The sequence below is a fragment of the Callithrix jacchus genome, chromosome 9 (assembly GCF_049354715.1).
Source record: "Callithrix jacchus isolate 240 chromosome 9, calJac240_pri, whole genome shotgun sequence".
NCBI lineage: Eukaryota > Metazoa > Chordata > Mammalia > Primates > Cebidae > Callithrix > Callithrix jacchus.
Window position 1 is genome coordinate 13,243,773 of NC_133510.1, and position 21,084 is coordinate 13,264,856.

The window sequence follows — 21,084 nt, forward strand, 5'->3', positions numbered from 1 at the left end:
AGCTACTCAATTCACTGACGTCATGCCCTCCTCAAAGCCAGCATTAAAGAAGGAGGAGACCAGGCTCAGTGGTTCATACCTATAATCCCAGCACTTTTGGAGGCCAAGGAGGAGCGTCACTTGAGCCCAGAAGTTTGGGACCAGACTGGGCAACACAAGGAGACCCTGTCTCTGTAAAAAACACAATTATCTGGGCATGTTGGCACATGTATATGGTCCCGGCGACTTGGGAAGGCTGAGGTGGCATCACTTGAGCCCAGGAGGTCAAGGTTGCAGTGAACTGTGATCATGCCACTGCACTTCAGCCTGGGTGACAAAGCAAGACTGTGTCTCAAAAAACAAGGAGGAAGATTCTTTCTGTGCCCTTCTCACAGCAGGTCTTACTGGATTGTTTAACATGCCTGTCATGGAATCTTCTAACCTTCTCCAAATTCAAGGCAGGTCATTTGCTGGGGCCGCAGAGGTGGGGGTCCAAAGCGGGAGAGATGCTCCCACCTACAGCTGAGCCCAAAATTTAGATCTGGGCTCACTCCCCAAACAATTTGTCTAGCACTTTCCCGTTCACATAGAATTCACAGATGTAAGCTCAGGGTATACCAACACAGACCCAGTTCACAGATGAGGATGGGGAAGCTCAGAGAGAGAAAAAACTCACACCAGGTACCATGACCAGAGGGGCAAACTCAGTCTTCTGGCTGCAGGAAAGCTTTCACTGCCCCTACTGAACACTAAAACCTGATCAGCATGTACTCTGTGCCAGACATGGTGCTCCTACAACAACTCCATTCTACCCATTGTACAGGGGAGGAAACTGAGACTCAGAGAAGTTAAATAACTTCCCCAAGACCACAGCACCGGGAAGGGGCAAAATGAGGGTTCAAGCCCATGCCTGCCTTTTCCAGAATGCATATTCTTTTCCACGATCCTCTTCCACTCCTAAATCCAGAGAAGCTCCAAAAAACCAGTGTCCTGGGAAAAGGAATGAGGGCCTGGGCGCTCCAGATGGCTCAGTGCCTGGCAGAACTGGCTCCACCCATCAGGCAGGCATCAGGGGAGAGTGGGGCTTTTCTAGCTCAGAATGCAATGTGACTATAGCAGGGACCCAGAGACGCCCTCCCATCCCTAGGCTGTACACTGCTTCCCCTCAATTGACTGTTGCTAGGTGAAATGCAAAAACAATTGGGCCTCAGGCTGAATTTAAGAGAACCCTTGGCTGAGAAAACGCAGGGCAACCCGGTCTGAGTGGGGTTTCTGGCTCTGTTGTATACTAGCTTTGAGCAAGCCACTTGGTTTCTGCGCGCCTCTGTTCTCTTTGCATACCTGTCGTCACATCATCAAGCATTCATTTTCAGGGTCCTTGCTGACTCCCTGCCCCAGGTACTCTCTCCACATCAGATGTCCTAATGTGTGGTGCAGAGAAATAGGGGCGGGGGCTTAAAGTAGGAAACATAAGTTTCAGCCCCAGTTGTGCCTTCATTGGTCATGTCACTTCATGCAAGTCATCTACTATATCTGAGCATCACTGGCCATATCTGAGAAACGGGAATAATAACTGTGCACGTCTTGTGTATCACTCACTATGAATCAAATAAAATGAGTATGCCCTAACATGCATTGTTCATCTTTATAGTAACCTATGATGTGGATTCAGTTATTGTCCCCACTCCATGGTTGAGGAAACCAAGATTCAGTTAAGTTGAGAACCATAAAGTAAAATACGAATGCTGGCTGGCTCAGATTATCATCACGATTTCCAAGTACTAATAAAGAAAACACCTACGAAAACAGTTCCAAAAGCCCACAAGGAAAGGCTCTGTTTGCTTTATTTCCCTGCAGGATAATGACCTGATTTATCTCAAGTCCAGCCACAGAACACATAAGAAGTGTATGTGAGCCAGAAGCAATAGCCACACAGGTGTGCATGAGTGGTTACAGCAAGGTTGGCTGCTGTTCTGCCCAGAGGGAAAGGGCTGGATGAAATGGCCTTGAACACCCTCTCTAGTCACATTCATCAGAATGTCTGGGCAGGAGCAGATGTCCCTTACCCAACCCCCTGTCCATCTAGAGTGCTGTCCAGCCTGAGCCTGGTGGGAAACAGGCCTTTTGTGCGTAAGTAGGAGAAAGTTCCCCTGGGGTGATGCAGCTCCTTGGCAGGGAGGCCATGTCTTCCACTCTTGCCAGGTGGTCGAGGGAGAGGAAAGCACTCAATTAGTACATAGGACAGAAAAACCAAAGGCCTTGCTGTTCCTGCAGGTGGTCTTTGGACATTAAAGCCTCCATCAATAGCCCTTCTGTTCCCATCAAGTTATTCTGAAATTATGATCTTAAAAAGTACATGTCAGAGCTAAAGAAGGAAATCTAGAGATGGACTCATATAATCTCAATTGTGAAACATTTTATTGTTGATTATACATACATGTAGAAAAAGTTATGCAATGTATATAACATACGTGCATGTAATATAGACATATATACAAACACATTCACACAATTCAATCATATATCTGACACTGCCACATAAAAAGTGAGCCCTCCAAGCCACAGGGGAAAAGTGCCCTTTTCTAGGGCTGCATCTGTCCCAACCACTAAGCATAGTCGCTCATCATTCTCTCTCGTCCCTCCCTACCACTTCCTTACTTTTTCATGAATCGCATATTTTTTGAACGCCCATTGTGCTCAAGGCCTCAGACAGCGCAGATTGGAGTGTGGGGTAAGTGCTTTAATTCTTTCCCTCAAGGATTTTACAGTCTTGGAGGGGATCACAACTACACAAATAACTACACAACAAAGACAGTTGTAAAGATCAAAGAAGGATAGAGGTGAGGTGCTGTGAGAATCACAGGACAGAAAATGGAAGCTATCACTGGCGTAGTGGCATTGATGCAGAGCCTTGATGGGACAGGACTTGGGCATGCAGGGGTTCAAGATGAGAAAACCACTTTGCACAGAGTGGAGAGCAAGAGAAAGACAGCTGTGGTGTGGGAGGAGGAAACGGCCTGGCTGGAGCCTAATATTCATTAGGACAGTGGTGGGACAGGATGTGGCAAGAGAGGCTGGGTGCAGAGGAGAGGAAGACAGGCCCAGTGTGGGCCCAGCAGAGCAGACCTGCGTGGTGTGGCTCAGGGAGGGAGAACCCCACACTTGCTTCTGGCCTGGCCTTCTGGGGATCCCCACTTCTCTCACTGCAGAGATGAGTCCAGCATCAGGGTGCGAAGACTGGAGTTCCAGCTGCAGTAGCCCTGCTTACCAGCTGTCCTTCCTCAGGGAAGTCATGACCCCCTGGGCCTCAGATTTCGTGTCCTAAGAGGGGGATAATAACCCTTTGCTTGCCTTGCTCAGAGATGGGTGTGAGGATTAAATGGTCATGAACACGAAGATGTCTCTGAACTCAAAAGTGTGGCACAAATGCAAGGTGTTACTTTTATTGCCTTCTAGCCCCAGGAGTTCTCCACATTTCAGGTGCACCAGAGTCACCTGAAAAATCTAGTGTCTTGGCTTTTGGCTGTAAAAAAGTGTCTGGAAGCCAAAAATTGAAACTGCGCTTGCCCTTCTACTATCAATGCCAAGAAAATGGCCCCACCCAATCTACATATGTACTTAAAAACCGACGTTTGATGAGCAGCACAGGACCATGATTCCAGACAAAAGACAAAGAAACCAGGAGAGCCCCTCAATCAACTTGGCCCTCTGCCTGCAGAAACTTCCAAGATGGCAGTGCAGGAGGGGAACCAAAGCACAGCATGATGGTCTCTCTGAGTTGAGGACACAGTAAGTGGAGTTTGGGGAGGCTGAAGTGGCTGGAATTCAGAGTGCAGAGTGCCAGCAAGAGTTATGTAGAGAAAGGCCTCCAGAAATCGGCCCAGGCCCTCCTTGAATCCACGGCTGAACACTAAACTGCATGTGTATATGGAGACATTCCACGAGACTGATCAAATAAGGACTGGAGGCTGCACGCTGGACAATGGGCGGGGCTCACACAAGGCTTCTGACCAGCCAGAGTGAAGAGACTTCCATGGCATTCAAACGAAGACACATGATCACATCTTAGAGTAGGAATAAACTCTCCCTGGAGTAGCAAATGCTCCAGATTTTCCCCACATAAGCTTCAGCACAGGTCTGGAAAGGATCAAGCTGATCCCAAGAACAAAGTCCAACACTTTCTTTCTTTTCTTTTCTTTCTTTCTTTTCCTTTCTTTCTTTCTTTCTCTCTCTCTTTCTGTTTCTTTTTCTTTCTTTCTTTGTTTCTTTTTCTTTTTTTTCAGGATCTCGCTCTGTCACCAAGGCTAGAGTACAATGATGCAATCATAGCTCACTGCAGCCTCTACCTACCAGGCTCAAGGCATTCTCTCACCTCAGCTTCCCAAAGGCGTGAGCTACCCAGCACAGCCAGGGACATTCTGCTTAAGTATTGAGAAGAAATAAGACTCAAACTAGAATTCAATATCCATGAAAAAGAAACCAACAATTAAGGAGAAATAAATATTTTTTCAGACAAAAAAATGATAAAATTTGTCACCAACAGACCTGACTATAAAAAATGTTAAAGTTCTTCAGGTGGAAGGAAAAAATGATACCAAATGGAAACTTGAATCTAGAAAGAAATGAAAGTGACAGAAATGGGATTGATGTGGGTACAGATAAAAGATCTTTTTCCAATTTTAAAACTTCTTGAAAAGATATTTGGCTCGAAAAAATGAAAACAATGCATTGTTGGACTCATATTTAGAAGTAAATCTGTGACAGTAACAGCATAGAGGAGAGGGGGATGGAAATAAATTGTGGGAAGGTTTTTACATTATATGTGAAATATTATGTATTATGTGAAAGTGGACCGTGAGAAGTTAATAACAAATACTATAAACCCTAGAGCACAGCTAAATAAATAAACAAACAGGTAGTGTCAATAAGCCAATCATGAAGGTGAAATGGAATACCAAAAAATACTCAATCTGAAAGAAGTCAGGGCCAGACACAGGGGCTCACACCTGTAATCTCAACACTTTGGGAATCCAAGGTGGGAGAATTGCTTGAGCCCAGGAGTTCTAGACCAGCCTGGACAACATAGGGGGAGACCCCATCTCTTCAAAAATATTAAAAATAAGCTGGGCATGGTGGCATGCAACTGTAGTCTCAGCTACTCGGGAGGCTAAGGTGGGATGATCACTTAAGGTGGGAGGTCAAGGCTGCAGTGAGTCATGATCATGCCACTGTACTCCATCCTGGGCAACAGAGTGAGATTCTATCTCAAAAAAAAAGTTTTTTTAGTTAAAAAAAAAAGGAAGACCAGGTGTGGTGGCTCACGCCTGTAATCCCAGCACTTTGGGAGGCCGAGGTGGGCGGATCACAAGGTCAAGAGATCGAGACCATCCTGGCCAACATGGTGAAATTCCATCTCTACTAAAAATACAAAAAAAATTAGCCGGGCGTGGTGGCACGCACCTGTGGTCCCAGCTACTCAGGAGGCTGAGGCGGAAGAATCACTTGAACCCAGGAGGCGGAGGTTGCAGTGAGCTGAGCTTGTGCCACTGTACTCTAGTCTGGTGACAGAGTAGGATGCCATCTCAAAAAAAAAAAAAGAAAAAAAAGTCAGGACAAGGGAAAAGAGACAAATGAAACAAATCATAAAATAGCAAGGTAATAGGTTAAAACCCAGCCCTATTGGTAACTAAATTAAATGTAAATGATCTTAACAGTTCAATTAAAAGATAAATTGACAGGCTGGATTCTTCATTTTTCTTTTTTTAAACAGAGTCTCACTCTGTCCCCCAGGCTGGAGGGCAGTGGTGCAATCTTGGCTCACTGCAACCTCTGCTTCTGGGGTTTAAGCAATTCTCCTGCCTCAGCCTCCCCAGTAGCTGGGATTACAGGTGCCCACCACCACCCGTGGCTAATTTTTATATTTTTAGTAGAGATGGGTTTTCACCATGTTGGCCAGGCTGGTCTCAAACACCTAAACTCAAGGGATTCACTTGCCTTGGCTGCCCAAAGTGCTGGGATTACAGGTGTGAGCCACCATGCCAGTCCCAGTCTGGATTTTTAAAAGCCAGATTCAACTAAATGCTATCTATGAGAAAACCACTTTAAATTTAAGGATGCAAATAGGTTAAAAGTGAAAGGATGGAGAAAGATGTCACGTGCTGAGTTAGATTTCTATGGCTGCCATACCAAATTATTATAATACAAGTGTGTGGCTTACGCAATACAAATGTTTAGTGTTACAGTTCTGTAGGCTGGAAATCCAATGTGGATGTCATTAAGCTAAAATCAAGGCATTTGGAGGGCTGCATTCCTTTCTGAAAGTTAGTGACCTTGTCTCTTCCAGCTTCGAGAGGCCACTCACATTCCTTGACTCGCAGCCCCTTCTTCCATCTTCAAAGTCGACAATGATGGGGCTTGCCCTTCTCATATCACACCACTCAGGCCATTGTTGGGCCAGCTCACGTCTTACAATCACAGCCAAAAAAGGTTGTCTCCCTTTACAGAATCATGCCATTAGGTTGGCTCCCCCTGGATGATCAGAGATGATCTTACCATCTCAAGGTCCTTAATTTTAATAGCATCTGCAAAGTCCCTTTTGCCATCAGAGGTAACATATTCACAGGTTCCTGGGATTAAGATATGGACATTTTTGGGGAGTCATTATTCTACCTATCACACATGCAAACATTAATAAAGAGGAAACTGGAGCGACTATCAGATAACCGCATGTGAAAAAATCAGCAAAATAGAACATAAGTTGCACCACATAAAAGTTTCAATCAATTGAAAAAGATTGCAATCATACGGAGTACGGTCTCCGACCACAGAGGAATTAAGTTAGAAATCAAACATAGAAATACTTGGAAGTAAATAGCACACTTTTAAATAACAAGGAAAACTATAAAATATTTTGCACTGAATGAAAATGAAAATAAAACTTGTGAGCTACAGGCAAAGCAATGCTTGGCAGAATGTTCACAGCTTTAAGTGCTTACATTAAAAAAGAAGAAAGGTCTAAAATCAATAATCTAAGCTTCCACCTCAAGAAGCTAGTAAAAGAAGAGCAAATGGAAACAAAAGTAGATAGAAAGAAGGAAACAGTACAGCTAAGAGTAGAAATCAATGCAATAGAAAATGGAGAAATAGAAAAAGAACACCAAAATCTGCTTCTTTGAAAAATCATAAAAATGGATAAATTTCTAGCCAGACTGATTCTCTAAAAATCCACAAATTACCAATATCAAGAATGAAATAGGGGACATCGCGACACAGCCTACAGACATTAAAACATTAATAGGAAAGTATTAGAAACAACTTAATGCCAAAAAGGTTGAAAATGCGATGAAATAGATACATTTCTTGAAAGACACTCTGCTGGTTTCTAATTGCGGCAGTAATAAATGACCTCAAACACAGAGACTCAAAACTACACAGATTTAGTGTCTTACAGTTCCAGAAGTCAGAAGTCCTAAACTGGGCTTCATCTGGCTGAAATCGAGGTACTGGCAGCACTGGGTTCCTTCTGTGGTCTCTAGGGGAGAATCCTTTTCCTCCTTTCCCAGTGTCCTCAGGCTGCCAGCATTCCTTGGCTTCTGGCTCTCAGCAGCAACCACGTCACTCCAACCTCTGTTTCTCTGGTCACATCTCTCTGACGCCGACACCCCTGTCTCCCTCTTACAAAGACCCCCTATCTCCCTGACGCCGACACCCCTATCTCCCTGACGCCAACACCCGTCTCCCTGACGCCGACACCCCTGTCTCCCTGACGCCGACACCCCTGTCTCCCTGACGCCGACACCCCTGTCTCCCTGACGCCGACACCCCTGTCTCCCTGACGCCGACACCCCGTCTCCCTCTTACTAAGACTTGTAATTACATTGGGTCCACCCACACAATCCAGGATTCACTTTCCATCTCTGGATCTTTATTTTGAGCACATCTTTAAACTCCCTTTTGTCATGTACAGTAACACACAGATTCGGGGGATTAAGACATGGACATTCTTGGGAGGCCATTCTGCCTACAGAGGCACGAATACCAAAATGAATAAACAAAGAAATGGAATATCTGAATAGCCCTATATCTATTAAAGAACCTGAATTTGTAGTTTAAAATCGGCTCACAAAGAAACCTCCAGGCAGACATGGCTTCATTCTGTCAAACGTTTAAGGAAGAAATGAACCTTAACTCATCATACTGAACACAATCATTGTGAAATACATCACAGACCTAAACATAAAAGAGAAAAACTTTAAAATCTCCAGGGGGAAATCTAGGAGAACATGTTTATGACCTTGGGATAGGCAAACGATTTTTTGATAGTAGACAAAGAGCATGAATCATAGAAAAAAAAATTGTTAAGTTTTCCATTAAAATAAAAACCCTCACTTTTCTTTTCTTTTTTCTTTTCCTTTTTTTTTTTTTTTTTTTTAAATGAAGTCTTGCTCTGTCACCCAGGCTGGAGTGCAGAGGCATGATCTTGGCTCACTGCAACCTCCACCTCCCAGGTTCAAATGATTCTCCTGCCTCAGCCTCTTGAGTAGCTGGGATTACAGGTGCATGCCACCATGCCCGGCTAATTTTTATATTTTTAGTAGAGACAGGGTTTCACCATGTTCAGGCTGGTCTCGAATGCCTGACCTCATGATCCATCCGCCTTGACATCCCAAAGTACTGGGAGTACAGGCATGAGCCACCATACCCAGCCTAAACCTTCACTTTTCAACAGATAATATTAAGAAAATGAAAAGGCAAGCCACTGACTAGGAGAAAATATTTGCAATACATACATCTGACAAAGACTGCTTTCCAGAATATATAAAGAAGTCTTACAACTCAAAAATAAGAAGACCAACAATTCAAAGAAACTGTGGGCAAAAAAGATGCACAAATGGCCAATAAACCCATGAGAAGATGCTCAACTGCATTAGTCAAGAGAAAAACACTATTAAAACCATAGTGATATATAACTACTCACCCACTCAAACGGATTAAATAAAAACAGGATGGAAATATCAAATGTTCACAAGGATGTGAAATACCTGAATCTCTCATACGTTGCTTGCAAAAAGAAGAATGAGTACCATCACTTTGGAAAACCATTTAACAGTTTCTCATTCAGTTAAATGCATACTTTTATATGCTACAGCAATTTCGATTCTATATTTTTACTCTTAATAAAACATATGTCCACACAAAAACTTGTCCACTAATAATCACAGCAGCTTTATTCAAAATAACCAGAACATGGAGACAACCAGAACATCCAGCAACAGGCGATGACGTGAATTATACCTACTGTGAATACAACTCTGAAAGAAAAGGAACAAATGAATGATACCTGTAACAGGATGGATGAACCTCAAGAGTATTATGCTGAGCAGAAAAGAAAAACATGGCCAGACATGGCGGCTCACACCCATAATCCCGGCAGTTTTGGAGGACAAGGCAGGTAGATGGCTTGATTCCAGGAGTTTGAGACTAGCATACACAACATGGAAAAACTTCGTCTCTACAAAAAATACTAAAATTAGCTGGACGTGGTGGCATGCACCTGTAGTCCTGACTACTAGGGAGGCTGAGGTGGGAGGATCACCTGAGCCTGGGAGGTTGAGGCTGCAGTGAGCTGTGATCATGCCACTGCCCTCCAGCCAAGTGATGGAGTGAGACCCTGTCTCAAAAAACAACAACAACAACAACAAAGAAAAGAGGATTCCGAGAAAAAAAATGGTGAATAAGAGGCAGAACTAACTTGCAGCTCCCACTCAGATGGGCAGAACAGTGTGTGGAGACTCACATCATGAACCTTTGCTCCAAGAACCACCTCAAAACATGCCAGGAAACCCAAAAGAATTCACAGACCCTTTGAAAGAAGCAGCTTGCCATTGCTGCAGACTTCATGAGATAGCAAACAACTCAGCATGCCTAAAGGGCGTGAGGGGAAGTTGTGCCTCCAAACACACACCCTCACTGGGGAACCTGAAGATCCAGATGAAAGGAGAGGGATTTAACCTTACTTAGAGCTGAAATAAATTTAGAGAGCCGCATGAAACATAAAAGTAGAAGCAGCAGTAAGAAGAAGCAGTAAGAAGTGCTTACTCTGTAAGCACTCCCAGCTCCCAGGGAAGCCATTTCTGACTTTATTTCACAGGGGCCCTCAGGGAGGGCAGACTGTGGGATTGGGGAAGGGTCACAGGGAGATGGAGACTTCCCGCTGAACTTTGTAATAATTTCGATTGAGCATAATTTTCCTGGGCAGAATTTGAGGGGTAGGGCACAAACAGGAAGTGCAGATATGAGCACAGCAGCCATGGCAACCAGGGAGAGGTGAGGCCTGAAAGCCCTGCTTGCTTTCTCAGCAAGGAGGCTTATAGCTTGCAGCAAGATCTCAGCCTTGTACACCAGAGGCCAGGATATAAATTCATCTCTGTTGGGAGAACATGGCAGGAGCACTGGCCTTGCTGGCTACAGGGGAGCTGGATGAAGCCTCACTGCTGGCTTTCCCCCACTTCCCTGGTGACCTGTATGAAGGAGCAGAGGCAGCCATAATCCCTCTTGGAGCGTAACTCCATTGACCTGAGAACCACCCCCCACCCCCGACAGTGGCTGCAGTAAGCCCTGCCCTGGGAGAGTCTAAGCTTAGACAGGCCTGACTTTCCCCCACCTGATGGTCTTTCTTTACCCGCCCTGGTAGCTGAAGACAAAAGACTTTAACTTGTGGGAGCTTTATGGCCTTTCCCATAACCTAAGAACCCCAAATACTTATCCAGATGAGCTTAGGGCAAGCTTGTAGCCCTCCCATACTACCACAGCTGATTATCTCTTGAAAACACCACCTCCTTGCTGGAGGCCAACCAACTGAAGCCATTATAGCAACTCATAACAGAAAATACTGCCCCAAGGATGGAGAAAACAACAGCTAATTCCACCGCCTGTAACATCTTGGCTACCCAGAGGCCGAGTCTGTCCGTGTAACTACTTCACTGCTAATATAACCAGCACTTGAGAAAACCAGTGCACTAAACAAAACTACAACCAAGGACTCTGACAGAGTCCAATCCACTCCCCTGCTATTTCCACCAGAGCAGATGCTGGTATCCACAGCGGAGAGACCTGAAGATGAATCACATCACAGGACTCCTTGCAGACACTCCCCAGTAACAGTCCAGAGCCTGGTAGCCCCGCTGGGTGGCTAGACCTTGAAGAGCAATAACAATCACTGCAGTCCAGCTCTCAGGGAGCTGCATCCATAGAAGAAGAGGTACAGCACCATGGGACAAGTTATCACCCATGGGACAAAATAATCTGAACAGCAGCCCTTGAGTTCTAGATCTTTCCTCTGACATAGTCTACCAAAATTGAAAAAAATAATAAAACAGAAAAACATTTCTGGTAATATAACAAAACAAGGTTCTATCATACCCCCAAAAGGTCACACTAGCTCACCAGCAATGGGTTCAAATCAAGAAGAAATCTCTGAATTGTCAGAAAGAAAATTCAGAAGGTCAATTATTAAGCTATCAAAGAGGCACCAGAGAAAGGGGAAATCAACTTAAAGAAACTTTAAAAAATATATAGGATATGGGTGAAAAAAAATCTCCAAAGAAATAGATCTTATAAATTAAAAAAAAAAAATCACAACTTCTGGAAATGAATGATACAGTTAGAGAAATGCAAAATATGCTGGAAAGTTTCAACAATAGAATCAAACAAATAGAAGAAAGAACTTCAGAGCTTGAAGACAAGGTTTTTGCATTAATCTAATCTGACAAAGACAAAGAAAGAAGAATTTTAAAAATGAGCAAAGTCTCCAAGAAGTTTGGTATTATGTTAAATAACCAAACACAAGAATAATTGGTGTTCCTGTGAGGAGGAAGACCCAGGCATTTGGGATTCCCTCCCCCTCTGTCACCCACTGTGCATCTCAATAAAAGAGCAGGCCAGCTGGTGCCTCCTGAATCTCCTTCCTGAAAAAAACAGGCTAGGCCTTGGGGAAACTCTCCAGAAGGCACTATTTTTACTTAAAACAAGATCAAACCAGAAACCTTTTCACATGTGAGTCCTAAAACTGTAAACCGGAACCCTTTCATATGTGATTCCTGAAACTGTAAACTAAAACCTTTTCACATGTGAGTCCTAAAACTATGAACCTAACATTCTTCCATGTGTAACATCTAAAGTATAAGCCTATACAAAGGCTGAACCTCCCTTTGTTAGACGAGCTTGGCTGTTAGGCACCTATGCCACCTTGCTCCCAGCTGAAATGAAGTCCTTCCTCCTGTATTCGGTGTCCGAGAGATCCTTTCCCATGGCTGCTCCTGCTACACCTGAGGAAGAGGAGGAGAAGTCTAAAAGTTTGGAAAACATATTTGAGGGAATAATTGAGGAAAACTTCTCTGTCCTTGCTAGAGATCTAGACATCTAAATACAAGCAGCTCAAAGAACATCTAGGAAGTTCATTGCCAAAAGATCATTATCTAGGCACATAGTCATCAGGTTATCTAAAGTCAAAAAGAAAAAAAGAATCTTAAGAGCTGTGAGGCAAAAGTATCAGGTAACCAACAATAAAGGAAAGCCTTGCCAATTTAACAGCAGATTTCTCAGCAGAAACCATACAAGCTAGAAGAGATAGAAGTCCTATCTTTAGCCTCCTTAAACAAAATAATTATCCTGAATACAAAAGGTATTCAGACAACAACTAGCACAATGAACAGAATAGTACCTCAAATCTCAATACTAACATTCAATGTAAATGGCTTAAATGCTCCTCTTAAAAGATACAGAATGGCAGAATGGATAATAATTCACCAACCAAGTATCTGCTGACTTCAAGAGACTCACCTAACACATAAGGACTCAGATAAAATTAATGTAAAAGGAAGGGAAAAGATATTCTATGCAAATGGGCACCAAAAGTGAGCAAGAGTAGCTATTCTTTTTTTTTTTTTTGAAATGGAGTTTCGCTGTTGTTACCCAGACTGGAGTGCAATGGCACGATCTCGGCTCACCACAACTTCCACCTTCTGGGTTCAAGCAATTCTCCTGCCTGAGCCTCCTGAGTAGCTGGAACTACAGGCGCGCGCCACCATGCCCAGCTAATTTTTGTATTTTTTTTTAGTAGGGACGGGGTTTCAGCTTGTTGACCAGGATGGTCTCAATCTCTTGACCTCGTGGTCCACCCGCCCTGGCCTCCCAAAGTGCTGGGATTATAGGCGTGAGCCACCGCGCCCAGCCAAGTAGCTATTCTTATATCAGACAAAACAGACTTTAATGCAACAATATTTTAAAAAGACAATGAGGGACAGGATATAATGATAAAAGAACAAACCCAACAGGAAAATGTCACAACCCTAGATATGAAAGCACCAAACACTGGAGCTCCAAAATTTATAAAACAGTTACTATTAGGCCTAAGAAAAGAGATAGAAGGCAACACAATGATGGGGGGGAATTCAATACTCCACTGACAGCACAAGATAGATCATCAAGACAGAAAGTCAACAAAGAAAAGATGGACATAAATTCTAATGCCATTCACGGCACATGGAACATTCTCCAAGACAAACCATATGATAGGCCACAAAACAAGTCTCAATAAATTTAAGAAAATCAAAATTACATCAAGTATGCTCTTGATATAATTTTGAGCATACCACAGTGAAATAAAGTTGGAAATCAACTCCAAAAGGAACTCTCAAAACTATGCAAATACATGGAAATTAAATAATCTGTTCCTGAATGACATTAGAGTCAACAACGAAGTCAAGATGGAAATTTGAAAATTATTTGAACTGAATGACAGTAGTGACACAACCTATCAAAACCTCTGGGATACAGCAAAAGCAGTGCTAACGGAAAACTTCATAGAATTACATGCCTACATTAAAAAAGTCTGAAAGAGCACAAATACACAATCTAAGGTCACACCTCAAGGAACTACAGAAACGAGAACAAACCAAATCAAACCCTAGCAGAAGACAAGACATAACAAAAATCAGAGCAGTACTAAATGAAACTGAAACAAACAAACAAACAAAAAGATAAAACAAAAATCTGTTTCTTTGAAAAGATAAACAAAATTGATAGATCATTAGTGAGATCAACCAAGAAAAAAAAGGAGAAGATCCAAATAAGCTCAATTAGAAATGAAACAAGAGATATTACAGCTAATGACATAGAAATACAAAAGATCCTTCAAGGCTACTATGAACGCCTTTACAAGCATAAACTAGAAAACCTAGAGGAGAGAGAGAAATTCCTGGAAACATACAACCTTCCTAGATTAAACCGGGAAGAAATGGAAACCCTGAACAGACTAAGAACAAGCAGTGAGATTGAAATTGTAATTTAAAAATTGCCAACAAAAGAAAGTCCAGGACCAGATGAATTCACAACTGAATTCTATCAGACATTCAGAGAAGAATTCTCACCAATTCTACTGAAACTATTCCTAAAGATAGAGAATGAGGAAATCCTCCTTAAGTCATTCCATGAAGCCAGTATCACCTTAATACCCAAACCAGGAAAGGACTTAACATAAAAAGAAAACTACAGACCAATGTCCCTGATGAACATAGACACAAAAATCCTCAACAAAATACTAGCTAACCAAATCCAACAGCATATCAAAAAGATAATCCACCATGATCAAGTGGGTTTCATAACAGGAATAGAGGGATAGTTTAACATCCAGAAGTCAATAAATGACACCACATAAACAGAATCAAAAACAAAAATCACATGATCATCTCAATAGTTACAGAAAAAACATTTGACAAAATCCAGCATCCCTTTATGGTTAAAGCCCTTGGCAAAATTGACATAGAAAAAGCATACCTTAAGATAATAAAAGCGATCCATAGACAAACCCACAACCAACATTATACTGAAGGGCGGAAAACTGAAAGCATTCCCCCTGAGAAATGGAACGACATAAGTGCCCACTTTCAACACTTCTATTCAACATAGTACTGGAAGTCCTGGCCAGAGCAAACAGTCAAGAGAAAGAAATAAAGGGCATCTAACTTGGTAATGAGGAAGTCAAACTGTTGCTGTTTGCCGATGATATGATTGTATACCTAGAACACCCTAAGCACTCATCCAAAAAGCTCCTAGATCTGATCAATGAATTCAGTAGTTTCAGGATACAAAATCAACGTACACAAATCGGTAGCACTGCTATACACCAACAGCAACCAAGCTGAGAATCAAATCAATAACTCACCCCTTTTACAATAACTGCAAAAAATAAAATAAAATACTTCGGAATATACCTAACCAAGGAGGTGAAAACCTCTACAAGGAAAACTACAAAACACTGCTGAAAGAAATCATAGATGACATAAACAAATGAAAACACAATCCATGCTCATGGATGGATAGAATCAATATTATGAAAATGACCATACTGCCAAAAGCAATCTACAAGTTCAATGCAATTCCCAGCAAAACACCATTATTGGTCTTCATAAAACTTGAAAAAAAATCCCTTAAATTCATATGGAACCAAAGAGCTCACATAGCCAAACCAAGACTAAGCAAAAAGAACAAATCTGGAGGCATCACATTACCTGATTTCAAACTATACTACCAGGCTATAGTCACAAAAACAGCATGGTACTGATATAAAAACAGGCACATGGACCAATGGAACAGAATAGAGAACCCAGAAATAAAGCCAAATACTTACATCCAACTGATCTTTGGCAAAGCAAACAAAAATATAAAGTGGGGAAAGGACACTTTGTTCAACAAATGGGATAACTGGCTAGCCACATATAGAATAATGAATCTGCATCCTCTTCTTTCACCTTATACAAAAATCAATTCAAGGTTAATCAAATACTTAAATCTAAGTCCTGAAATCCTAAAAATTCTAACAGATAACATCGAAAAAACTCTTCTCTGACATTAGGCAAAGAGTTTATGACCAAGAATGTAAAAGCAAATGCAACAAAGATAAACAGATAGACTTAATTAAACTAAAAAGCTTGTGCATAGTAAAAGAAATAATCAGCAGAGAAAGTTTGCTATGAAGATAAATGGAAGAAAAGCAAATAAAAACACATCACAAATGCAGGTAAACCAATATATTTGCAGAGCACAGGTTCCTTCTCATAAGGTCATTCAGATCTGGCACCACTTGGTGAGGGGTGGCACAGCTCACTGGGCTCATGGTACCCATAAATATGCCTACCCTGGGGGAATGGAAGGTTGACAGCGTGCCTGATGGACATGTGTGTGAAGAACAGAACAGCACAACAACAAACATGGGAAGAGCACCCATAGCCTTGCCTCCTTCTCATCCCATTCCCATAAAAGAGGAAAGAACGACTCATTTTCATTTCCTTTGCTGGGCATGGTGGTATGCATCTGTAATCTCACCTACTCAAGAAGCTGAGACTAGAGGATTGCTTGATCCCAGGAGGTCAAGGATGGAGTAAGCCATGATCCTGCCACTGAACCCGAGCCTGGACGAAAGAGTAAGACCCTGTCTCAAAAAAAAAAAAGAAAAGAAAGAAAGAAAAAGAGAAAAAAAGAAAAGAAAAAGGGTCATTTCCTTGTCAAATTAATTTAAACCAAGTGCTATTTTTCCATTCCTTAACTTTTTCCCTGCTGCCTGATATATCTTTCTCATCTCTGGCCCCCTGTTCTGCCTACCTGGTGAAATATTTCCCATTCTTCACAGCCCAACTTGAATAACACCTCTATCAGAACTCATCAAATCAAAACAGTCAAAGGAAACCTCTCCCTCCCCTGAACTCTATGGCACTTGGCTGGAAGAGCTCCTACAGAAATCTTGACTTGTGTTTTGCCTATTCATGTGCATGTCATATTCTACTCTACGAAATTGGAATCAACTTGATTATAGAAATGATAATTTATTATCTATGCTAAATGTGGCCTGCATAGATTCTGGTACATTACCTTGCACCTACTGGGTGTTTTACATATGATTATTGCAAACATTAATGAATGATTCCATCGATGCTGATTAATGTCTCTGAGCTTTTGTTCATGTTGCCCTCCCTTTCTGAGAAACCCTTCCCACACCAAGGGTCACTTCCTCCAAGAAGCCTTCCTGTATCTCTAAGCTGCTGGCTCCTATAGCACTCTGGGCAAACCTCTACCTGATCACTCACCACCACCACCATACGTCAAAGTTAATTATGACCAATTTCACCCACTTATTTATAAGAATCAAGAAGCCTAAGATTCTATTCTAATCGTCTTTCTCTTACCACCATCTAGCCCAGTGTTTGGTAACAGCGTGCATTTTCTAACTTATTTGTCAAATAAAATGATCTGTTCAGAAGTTTCTGGAAGCGTTAGCCTTTGCCACAGAGGACCTGGTTTATTTAGTTTCTGTTTCTATCAGGAACTGCCAAAACTGTCTTGAGGTCTCCCTCCCAGAGAAAACCCAGCATGAACAGCCTTCCCACCCCAAGTTTCTTCATTGCTGAAGGAAGGATCAGGATCAGATGCTCTTTAGGGTCCCTTAGAGTCCCAGAATCCTTGTGTTCCAGGGAACTCCCCCGCAGAATAGATTACTGCGAGCAAAAGCGGTGAGTGTGGCCTCTCCTCCGCAGGTATCTAGATGGACCCCAGCCCCTGGAAGGGCTGGACCTGGGAAAAGAATTCGCGCCCCTTCAGGGCCCCACGCCTTCCTCTCCTCCAGCTCATTTCTCTTTCTTTATCCCACCTTCCCTTTTTCTGCTTCCTCTCCGCCAGCCTCTCCCCTTCTCTTCCTTTCTTTTCTGCTTCTCTTCGCCTGTAGGTCCCACCGCACCTTCCCAGGATCGATTCTTCCCCTTCGCCTACTTCCCGTTCTGACCAGTCAATTCACCGTCCTTCTCGGGTCGCCTGCGTTTCCTGCTCCCCGTCCCCCCCACGCCCCCCGCCCCCACGCCCGGGCCGCAGGCTCCCTCTCTCTGGCCTCCTCCCTCTCCTCTCTGCCCTGCAGGCAGCAGAGCCTCCTATGACGCCAAGTAGCAGGGAGGTGGGGAGACGCGGGGTTGGGGAGGCCGGGAGGTAGGGGGTGGGGTGGGGGTGGGGCCCTGCGCCGCGGCCCCGCCCCGCAATGCGTGTGTGAAGGTCGGGGTGGCGGTGACGCGGCGCCGGCGGCGGCAGGGAGGCTGGGCCCGTGGGCGAGGGAGGCGAGCCGACCACTGGGCTGCTGGGCTCCTGCGCCCTCGCATTCCCCGCCGCCAGCCCAGGCGCAGGCAGGGCGCAGGCGGCGGCGGGCGGTATGGAGAGCCTGCTGGAGAACCCGGTGCGCGCCGTGCTGTACCTCAAGGAGCTCACGGCCATCGTGCAGAACCAGCAGAGCCTCATCCACACCCAGCGAGAGCGCATCGACGAACTGGAGAGGCGGCTGGACGAGCTAAGCGCTGAGAACCGCTCCCTGTGGGAGCACCAGCAGCTACTGCAAGCCCAGCCTCCGCCCGGGCTCGTCCCCCCGTCATCGGCCCAGCCTCCGGCTGCTCCGGCCACCGCTCCCGCCGCCGCCGCCAGGGCCCAAGAACCTCTCCAGGACCAGGGACAGCGCTCAGCCACCGCGCCACAGCCTGCGCCCGAGCAGCCGCCGCTTCAGCACCACGGACAGCTCCTGGAGCAGTCCCCGCGGCGCCCTGGAAGCAGGGCTCACACACCTCAGTCGCCCCACAAGCATCTGGGGACACAGGGAGCCGTGACTGACAAGGAAAAGGAGCGTCCCCCGAGTTGCTGCGCTGCTGCCGGAGCCCTTCTTCAGCACAAATCCCCCTCCACCCTCGGCAAGGGCGTCCTGAGCAGGAGACCTGAGTGAGCGGGGAAGAGGGAGATGGGCACTGTTGTGGTGGGAGCAAGGGAAGCAAGTGGGTGTGAGGGAGAGACAGGGACATCGGGTGAGTGGGAGTCTAAAAGACCGGGGTGACGTGGCCTGAAGGGGCCAGAAGTGTGTCAAGGAGATCTGGGGAAAATGAGGGAATGATATCCGTGCCTGAGATGGTTTTGAGGAATGTTGGAGCAAAAAGGAGTAACCAGACCATCAGTAAGGGCAAAGGAGGAAAGAAGTGGGTTTTAAGCGATTGGGGATATTAGTAACTGACAGCATTTAAAGGGGGTTAGACTGGGATGAAGTTCGAGCGAAGATTCAACTATAGAAGAGAACCACTGAAGGTATCTTTTCAAGTGAGAAAAAATTTGGAAGGAAGTTTGGGTAGTAAAAGTATTTGAATGGAGACTGAGATGAAGGCTTGGAAACAGGCATGTGAAGAGCTTTAAAAAGGCTGGGGCCCAGGAAGAGTAGGACTGGGGTAGAGGGAAAATCAGGAGACTGACGGTAAACCTGAAAAGCAGTAGTGACGTGGGAAAGCACGGGAGCTGGAGGCAGATGAAGAGAAGATGCAGCTCTTCACCTGGTGAAGTGGGACTCATAGCCAGGAATGGCTCATTTGGGGAAGGCTTCTCTGCTCTGAATTCCCATAGAGCCGAAGAGGCGCAAGGGACCATCCTATCAAACCAATGGAGGACTCAGGCATGGCTTGAGGACTCAGTCTGGTTACAGATTTTTCCTCCAACTCAAGGAGGGTTCTTCCTACAGGGTGTTTGGCCATTGCTAAAAGGGAACAATGACATGGGGGACAGTAGGCAGATGGAGTTGATATTCGGAAGCCATGCCTGTTTAAATCTCCCCGTTAAGGCCAGCAACTGCAAACCTTATTTCCCCTGGTTATTTGGTGATAACTGAAATCTTGTCCTGGGTCCTGAGAGAAATGTTAATCTCTCAGCACCTAGAACCTCAAGCTCTTTCTTCACTCACGAGGTCCATAAACTAGGAATATGGGAAGAAGACATGAAAGTATCTGGGATATTCTCTTCTCTGTACTGGAAAGGCTGTGGCCATGTCAGCTTCTTTTCTCTGATTAGACAAGTGATGGAGAACTAAATAAGAACAGTTCAAGGGAAATTGTACCTTGTCAGCACTTGACCTTGAAAATGGTGATGCTAAAGGGGATAAGGAGGGAGAAAATAGAGCTGGGAATCTCATCTTCATCCAGTTGCACATGTGCTTTAAGTCTGAGAGATCCTTGTGAAGATTTGCTGTATTCCTTCAAAACTCACTTTCTTTTCCCATCTGTTGTAGAGTTAGAGAAGTTGAGTTAGGGCAGGGTAGCTCACAGGGTACGAGGATCAGAACCAAGAGGTCTACCATGATCTGGCTTGGCCGACTTAAAACACTTGATTCAAGCCCCAAAAAGATACAGTTTTCTACCTCAACTCCCTCAATAGCCCACTTGGACTTCCCTCAGTTTCACATTTTTATTTTTGGTTTTTCCTTATCTGACATAAAAAGCAGAAAGTCATTTTCCCTCAATGCCCAAGGCTCAGCAAAAGGCAACACTGTTCCAAGATACTAAGTGGTCTTTTCCCCAGGTAGGGGGAAAGAATTTTTCCAGTCCCTTTACTGAGGACAGCCACAGCTACCTGGTCATTATGATTTCTCTCCTCACGACTTTTGATGTCTCCCTTCTCTCCTACTGCATCTCCACTTTCTTTGCATCTCTCCAGGGGACTGTGTGGCAAAAAGAGTTGAGGAAAGATTATTTTTCTTAGACAAAGACATCGCTATGGCCTTCAGAGTGATCTACAGAGCCCAAACCCTTTCACTTAGTTGGCCCTGTTAGGAATCCTGGGATTTAGGAATTATCTGGGTTCCTGTCCAGCCTCACATGTCAATTCCAGAGAGGAATTGTGACATCCTCATCTTTCCTTCTCATCTGTCCCGCTTTTGCCTCTCAAAGGAATAGAACAAAAATAAGAAATAATTAGCATGGTGGAGGAGAATGGAAGTTATTGGAATCCTTCACTTAGAAAGTTGGCCCAGGCACTTAACAGTAGTGCCTTCCTTTCTCCAGAGCCTCCAGCTTTTTCCTCTGCTCCCTGAGCCTGCACACCCAGAGACATAGAGACCATGGATGTGCCTGCCTCCCCTCCTCCCTGCTGCTCTCTTTCCTTGGATGTGAAAACATGGTCATCTTGGTTGGTTGAATATCTTCTGGACCACACATTTCTTTCCCCACAGTTGCCCAACTTCAACCCAAGTTTCCCCTCAGAACCTCAGGA

General features: G+C 44.3%; 1 protein-coding gene and 1 long non-coding RNA gene across 26 annotated transcripts in view; one reads left to right on the plus strand and one right to left on the minus strand.

Annotated features, from left to right (window-relative positions):
- LOC118144086 (uncharacterized) overlaps positions 1-17,961 on the minus strand; it is a 29,783-nt gene extending 11,822 nt beyond the window's left edge. For 2 of the 6 annotated variants that reach the window (XR_013522479.1, XR_013522481.1), the window contains exons 1-3: positions 17,681-17,961; positions 16,363-16,468; positions 5,440-5,560 (exon numbers count right to left, since the gene is read on the minus strand). This is a non-coding gene — a long non-coding RNA (uncharacterized LOC118144086). The other 4 variants (XR_013522480.1, XR_013522482.1, XR_013522483.1 and 1 more) reach the window with 3 other exon arrangements.
- A 211-nt stretch (positions 17,962-18,172) lies between these two features.
- The window catches only part of IQSEC3 (IQ motif and Sec7 domain ArfGEF 3), a 114,578-nt gene continuing 111,666 nt past the window's right edge, over positions 18,173-21,084 (plus strand). For all 20 annotated transcript variants that reach the window (XR_013522466.1, XR_013522468.1, XR_013522465.1 and 17 more), the window contains exon 1: positions 18,173-18,780. Coding sequence is in view for 6 of the 20 variants with exons in the window: in XM_078338324.1 (XP_078194450.1) it covers positions 18,227-18,780 (554 nt within the window). In the remaining 14 variants the exon portion in view is untranslated. The remainder of the gene's footprint in view (positions 18,781-21,084) is intronic.